Below are 7,466 nucleotides of genomic sequence, written 5' to 3'. Positions count from 1 at the left end.
TAAAATACCGATTTCCACATTGTAGGGTCATTTTGGTAATTTCATAGGGATTAGATTTAAAATAACACTTAGATACCAATTCCCAAGACATTGGGTCATTTCGGTAATTTTATAAAGCAAATACATAAAGTATTGCTAAAATACTGATTTCCAAATATATGGTCGTTTTGGTAATTTTATAAAAATAATAATATAAAAATGAAGTTTATAGACCAATCCCCAAGACATAGGGTCATTTCGGATATTTATGAAGCAAATACATTAAGTATCGCTAAAATAACGATTTTCACATTGTAGGGTCATTTTGGCAACTAAACGGAATAAATAATCGAAATGGGGTCAAAGTTTGCATTTTAAACAAACTTAATGAAAGTCTCATAAAATTATTATGCAGAAAATTATTTCTGGAAATTCAAGAGACTAAATGCTAATTTTTGAAACTTAAATATGTAATGTATATTAACAATAACAGTGAATAATAAAAATAAAACATATAATTAGCTTGCCGGTTAACGCTTCGAGGCTCCTTGGTTGAGGTCATGGATAAGAGTCTTGCCCTCACCATGCGCCCTTATTCCATTTTTAAAAGGCTAAACGGGCGTGGATCCTAGGTCGGGCCGACCTGGTCTGTGACCCATGTGAAAACAGATGAAACAACAAGGAAACTGCACAGCCATTTCTGCACGTTTTTGAAGCTTTTTGAGCTTGAAATGGCTCATTTCTTGACCATTTTTCTTCATTCTTTTTGCGCCAAACTCTTGGTAATATTTTTACCAACACTTTGACATAAAGAACACAAATTTTTATCAAGAAATGAGTTCCATTTACTTTTTTTTGAACGGCTTCGCCTCAGCGGAAATGAGTTTCATTTACTCATTTAAAGTTTGTTTTAAAAACTAAAACTTAACAATTTAAAAACATAAAAATCGAACAACGAAAACACAAATATGATACATGAGGCTACTGGGGTTTGATAGAGTACTTAAAAACGAAACTATAGACATAAAAATCAAGAGATTTGTTAAGAATCTCACCCAAAATTGGTGAAAAACCAAGATTTTGATTTCGAACTTCAAACTCAGATTTCTCTCTCAAAACTAAACGATTTTTTGAGCTATTTGAACCAAAACGTTCCTAAGCCAGAGCTCTACAATTTATATGCCAAGAGTTTTGACTTATTAGTTGAAGAAATCGGACAAATCGCGAGTTTTAGGCTGATGGGTCGTTTTCTCAAACAATTATGTACTTTTGGCAAAACAGGTCCCTCATCTTTGAAAAAGATGACATTCGGCTCCCTCAAGTTTCTGACATTTACCATCAGACCTCTCCTGACATAATATCTTACATTTTTGGTCCATTAATTAAAAAAACACTTTTATTTTATTTACTTTTTCTTTTTGTCTTTCTTTTCATAATTTACTTACAAGATTTCTACAATTATTTCCTTAGTTTATTACGTAAATATTTAAACACTTCAAATAAAATTAAAAAAATATTTAAAGGCTTATATAATATTATTTATATAAAAAAAGATTGGGTTTTACACTATATACATTAGCCTATCTAGAAAAAAAAATCACAGGGGCCAGGGCCCCTAAAGGCCCATTAGGCCGTCCGCCCCGCCCCTGTATGTCCTAAAACTCAACAAAAACCAATAGCACCCCCAACATGACTCGACCATAATATGGATGAAGGATGCAATGTAAGTTACGCTAAAAATGTACAATTAATTCAAGTGAAACTAAAGTGCAAAACTACCAACTCGATACTAAAAATATGTGCAATAAAATGACCTAATAGTTAATCCTTGAATAATCATAGAATATGTATGTACAAGCCTACTAATTGTATGCTCGTGGCGTGTACTGTGTACGATGTAATGGTGTGATTAGTTTTATTATAAAGCGAAAACTAGAAATCAATGTAATTTTTTTATTAAAAGGAAAATTCAAATTTTTTGTTTGAATAAAATATAAATTACAAACGATGATTGAATATATCTATCAATTAAATTTTCTGACTCGGTGTTACCCATTGAAAATTCAAAATTTTTTATTAAATTTTCTAACTCGGTGTTACCCGTTGTTGAAAATGTCCTAGTATCCTTCTAAAATCTATCAGTTTTACTCTCAACCGCTCAATGACATTCTGCTGCAATGATTTGTATACGACTCCCTCGATCTCCTTTGTTAGTGGTATGCCAACATAGACAACACTGATAAGTGTTTTTCAAACAATGTTTTGCTGTTAACGACTTTATATGAGACTTGTCAGACCTTCAACACAGCTACAAGCTTCATTGATTTACCGCAATATGAAAACCAATCGTGGGTTTTATCATTAATTAAGTTAGCGGTGATGGGATAAATTATTAGCTTGAGAAAAATTCCTTTTTCGAATACCGCTTCAGATAAAACTTATGAGATATGGATACAAATAGTTTTATAATATGGTATTTAGGTTATTCAATATTTTAATCCAATTGTATAACAACATTATATATGAACCAATTCATCAATCTATTCGATATATTTGATTTTAATTCTTGGTCAAATTTTATTAAATTCCAATTCGTTTGATAAATTCAGTTTATTTCAAATCAATTTATTTGAAACAACATGCCATCCAAGGGGTTATACGAGTAATTTAGAGTATATATTAACATATTTTTTAGAATAGGAAAAATTAGCATTTCTTGTAAAACCAAAAAAAAAATCAAGAAATTTGGAAATAAATACTCATAGATTTTTTGATGAAAAATGTAACAACCCAATATCACATTTATATATAATCATGTATTCCAAATATAAAAAAATATATAAATATACACATTAGGTCTCAAATATACAAAAGCTATATTATAAAATAGCTAATAATTTTTTCCACAAAATCTTTGTACAACATATGAATACATATCAAGTATTCAGATACAAAAGATGATTATGCTAGCTCAAAAATCCACACAAGCATAATATAACACTTCACAATTTCCCCTTCCCCTCCCTTTGTCCTCTGGTCAGTAAGTTTCTTAGAAGGTAAGAGTTATCTCACACAAGAGAAAATTATGGGTTATTTTGCTACTAAAAGAGAACCAATGTAGAGGAAGAATCAATAAGAGATCAATGGTAGAGACGCTAATCAAGGTTTTATGGATAAATAGGCAAATGATGATCACTAAGAATGTGAAAGAGACAAATGATTCGTTGAAATACAATAAAAATAAATAATGAAAGAGACATATAATCTCCAAGCTTAAGGAATGGTTGCTTGAACACTTAAATATCATCTTGTGATATGTAGTGGAATCTCAATGAAAGATGATGTTAATTCCAGATTCAAGTTCCGAAATATAAATTATGAATAGAGATCAAGAAAACTTCAAGAATGTCATCATGTATATTCTAGTGAGAGAAATATTACATTGAGAGCTTTATGAAATATGAGCATTTTACTTCTTACGTGTTTAATAACAAATCTTTTTATATCACAAGGGTATTTACACACAAACTCTTGTAAACTTGAATATTACAAAATGGACCCAAACAGATGAAAAGTCAAACAATTGATAATAATTCTTTTTCCTTCTTTTCTTGCTATACAAAAAAATATGTTAAGATTAAAAGTTTATGCAATATGACATATATATATATATATATATATATATATATATATAGAGGAGCGATCAAATGAAAACCACTCCAATTTGTAAAAACCGTAAAAACTACTCTCATCCGTCGTTAATCTTATGAAATTTTAATGAAATTGTTAATCTTGTGAAATTGTTTCATATAATACTTTTTTGATGAAGTTGTTTCACATATGGTTATGAAATTGTTTCATATACTACTTAATGAAACTGTTTCATGTATTTCTCTAAAATTAAAATAATAAAGATGGTAATATCCATTATTAACATCATCAACAATAAAAATGATTAATCAACCTCTCATAATTACAAAAAAATGAACAAAATGAAAAAATTATGATTGGTAGAATGAGGTTTTTACAGTTTTTACAAATTGAGTGATTTTCATTTGATCGCTTCCCTATATATATGAAACATTAGCGGAAACATCTAGTAGGGAAAATTTATTGATTATTCAGGAACATGCCACAACTAATAGGAACAACAAATAGATCGTCAAACAAATAATGATAGTCAACAAAAGCAGTTACTCAAACAACATAAACAAATACTTGAGGGCTCCCTAATGATAGCTTACAAGTTGAAGTTATAACAACTGAGTTCCTCCAAAGGAAATCAGGATCAAAATTCGCCAACTTGTGTTCGATCAAAATAGCAGCCCGAGGGACCTCCTGGAGGTAAAAGAGCCAGCATAACTGAGCCTTGTGCTCCCTCTTCCAACATCATTGTACCTGTGTGCCAATTCGAGTCGGTGTCAACGTATCCAGGGTGTACGCAGTTGATACACATATCTGGGTATGTCTTTGCAAGAACTCTAGTATAGGCATTGAGCATGGCCTTCGACACACTATAAGCTGGTAGCATCTTTGACCATCCGTTAGCTTCAAGTTCATCGTTACTTAAATCTTCTAAAAACTTCTCAACAAACCCGTCTATCTTCTTTTCGCTCAAATACTCTACATCTCCAAGTTCCTTTCTTACTTGTTCATTTGGAATCCTCTGCATGAGAATAAATTATTTTATCAGAACCAATTGATTTTTATGTAAAGATCACACCAAATAAAAGATAACTAGACCAAACCAACCCAAATACTTGTCTTATTATTTTCAATAATCCAAACAAAAAAATGCGGGAGAGAGAAAAAAAAATGCAGGGTCATTTGTGACTACTCATAGGGCAGTATGAATGTTCCCACTATATCCCAGTCGGAGGTGCAATCAGTGGAGGGTAAGATGTATGTAGACTTAACCTCTACTTCAAATGTATAACGATTGTTTCCATGAAGACCATCAACATGTGGAAAGTGTGTGAGAGAGAAAAACATGTATGCTAAATTTTGAGAAGTTGGATATAAGTAAGCGATAGCAAAATGACACCTACCCATAATTCACCTTGGAGGGAAGAGACATTTACGATCCTAGCACCAKAAGTGGAACGCTGTAGRAGTGGAAGGAGTGCCCGTATTACGTTCTTCACACCGTAGTAATTTGTGTCGAGGCATTCTTTTGCCTTGTCGTATGTGGTTTTAATCACCCCTTGAACAATGTTCATGGCCCTGCCTGAGAGCTAGAACGAAATAGAATTTTATCAGGTTATATAATATATCCCTTCCGTCCCARATTAAATGTCCACAGTGAAAAACGCACACAGTAAAGAGTAACTATTTACGGTAAGAATTTTTCAATCTCATAATTAAGGGTAAAACTGGAAAGTAGGCACTTAYTTTGGAAAATGTCCACTTATTTTGAAATAAACTAAAATAGAAATCTCRACATTTATTTTGAGASGAGTATGACCTTGAACTCAAATTGAGGTAATGCAAATATGGCTTACTTACCCAAGATGCTGGATCTATATTTAGAGCCCTTAGACCATCTTCATCAACCAGCACTCCAGAGACTCCAGCATTATTCACCTTTATAATTTAAATCAACAAATAATTAGAAAAAAGAAGGGTCTAAAAAGAGTAAATATTCTCCTCAAGTTCCTGAAAAGAGATGAGGTGTTTGCTTGCCAAGATATCAAGTCTTCCAAATTGGGTTTGTATGAAATTGGCCAAAGCTTCTATGCTCTGAGGGTCTTGTACATCCAGCTGATGGTACAGCACATTCGATAAGCCAAGTCCGTGGAGCAAAGACACAGCCTCCGTACCCCKCTTCTCATTTCGGGCTGTCAACAAGACTRTCACACCCGAAGCTGCGAGCTGCCTAACCGTCTCAAACCCAATACCCTTGTTTGCTCCAGTCACAACTGCATACCTAAAACACCACATTCAACCACTCAGAAGKACAAAAAAGAATGATCGACAAAATAAGAAGAAAAAAAGGTTCTGCAAAGGGTTATTAGCCCARCAGTATATCCGGACTWCCAGCTGAATCTAGTCTCTCTAGAGATCAAGGGTTCAATGTATGCAAGTTTTTCCATATATAAATAATATACACTTCAAACAATAGATGTACCATACCTCAATGTTTCTGTGATGTTATTTGAACTAAAATCTGAGTTCTCTGTGGATTGGCTTCCATTCGTCATTACTGTTGCTACTCTTTGAGTTCTCTTCAGGTTACCCTTAGATGTGCTACAATTGCTGTAAGGAGATGCAAGGATATGAGCCACACAAGTTGGTCTAAAGTGCTATGACTAGTATAAAAACTGTCAGTTTTTGTTCATATGTTTCTGGCCTTAGTTTAATGAAAGACATAACACATGTATACACCCACATACATTTATACAAAATATTTGTAAGATTTAGGTATCTTTATGATAACAATTTAAAAAAAAAAGATGCTTGGAATAATACCAATATGCAGCCTAAGGAACAGCTTCAAGTTACCAAAAAAATTTCTATTGCATTGGAATGAACACATTATTTAACACCATCAATGAGAGAAGTGAAAGTGAAATCCTCATATTCATCGATCATACTTCACCCATTTGATGTTTCTGTTCCGATTTGATTGTTGCTCAACTTTAATAATTCTATCAACTCCGGATCCCTGTTGCATTGCGCTATGCCGTTTGCAGAACAAGGGATTCAAATCCAAAACTAATCAACAGAAACAGAGTTGCAAAAATCAAGTAAAAATATCTCGGAGAGTGACCTGAAGAATAGATTTTTGGAGGTAATCCTAAAATGGATGGATCTCCAAGAAAGCGTTTGATCCGTGCAGCATATTGCCTTCAAGGTGTTTGTGAAAATGTTTGACTGTACCAAGAATCATCCTTTTTTACTCCTAATGGTTAATGATGCGTTTTACATTTATACGACAACGTATGGCAATGACACTAATTCCTCTGTTTATTTTTTACCTTTATATTTTTCATTTATGCTTATCGAAATAAAGAATGATTAATAAAAGACCGCTAATAAAATAACTACGACACTATAATAAACCGATCACTATGGCATAACAATAAGGTGGAAGTAATAGGATTATTTAAGCATCTCTTTTAAGATCGAAGAAAACTGTTCCAATTAGACTGGTCGACTACTTCTGTAATTCGTGACTCTACTGTAAGCATTAAAATTAGATAAACATATTTCCTGGTTCTTATTTTTGTTGGGATTTCATTGTCCCATACCCAAAAGAAAAGTTTGTGTGGCTTATATTTCGTTTATCATATCTCTTCTCAAAATGGCTGACTTACAAGTTGGATTTTGCACTTACTAAAAGTTAAGACGGGTCTTGGGTCTTGGGATATGAGAAGTGAACTCCTACTACTTTACAATATGCATCAAGTTTTCATCAAGATTATCGAGTTAGTTATTATTTTCTTTTTGTTTTTCGATTATATATATATATATATATATATATATAT

The 7,466-nt window shown here is 32.5% G+C and overlaps 1 protein-coding gene across 3 annotated transcripts in view; it reads right to left on the bottom strand.

Annotated features, from left to right (window-relative positions):
• Window positions 1–4,079: 4,079 nt before the first annotated feature.
• Window positions 4,080–7,466, bottom strand: part of LOC112507251 (short-chain dehydrogenase/reductase 2b-like) — a 4,737-nt gene continuing 1,350 nt past the window's right edge. The window contains exons 2-6 of one of the 3 annotated variants that reach the window (XM_025111736.1): window positions 6,112–6,234; window positions 5,662–5,905; window positions 5,485–5,562; window positions 5,028–5,213; window positions 4,080–4,645 (exon numbers count right to left, since the gene is read on the bottom strand). In XM_025111736.1, coding sequence (XP_024967504.1) covers window positions 4,268–4,645; window positions 5,028–5,213; window positions 5,485–5,562; window positions 5,662–5,905; window positions 6,112–6,179 — 954 coding nt within the window. In that variant the 5' untranslated portion in view covers window positions 6,180–6,234 and the 3' untranslated portion in view covers window positions 4,080–4,267. The remainder of the gene's footprint in view (window positions 4,646–5,027; window positions 5,214–5,484; window positions 5,563–5,661; window positions 5,906–6,111; window positions 6,235–7,466) is intronic. The other 2 variants (XM_025111737.1, XM_025111738.1) reach the window with 2 other exon arrangements.

The sequence above is a fragment of the Cynara cardunculus genome (genome assembly GCF_001531365.2).
Source record: "Cynara cardunculus var. scolymus isolate 2C chromosome LG 2, CcrdV1, whole genome shotgun sequence".
Taxonomy (NCBI): domain Eukaryota; kingdom Viridiplantae; phylum Streptophyta; class Magnoliopsida; order Asterales; family Asteraceae; genus Cynara; species Cynara cardunculus.
This window is presented reverse-complemented; position numbering and strand designations above follow the sequence as displayed.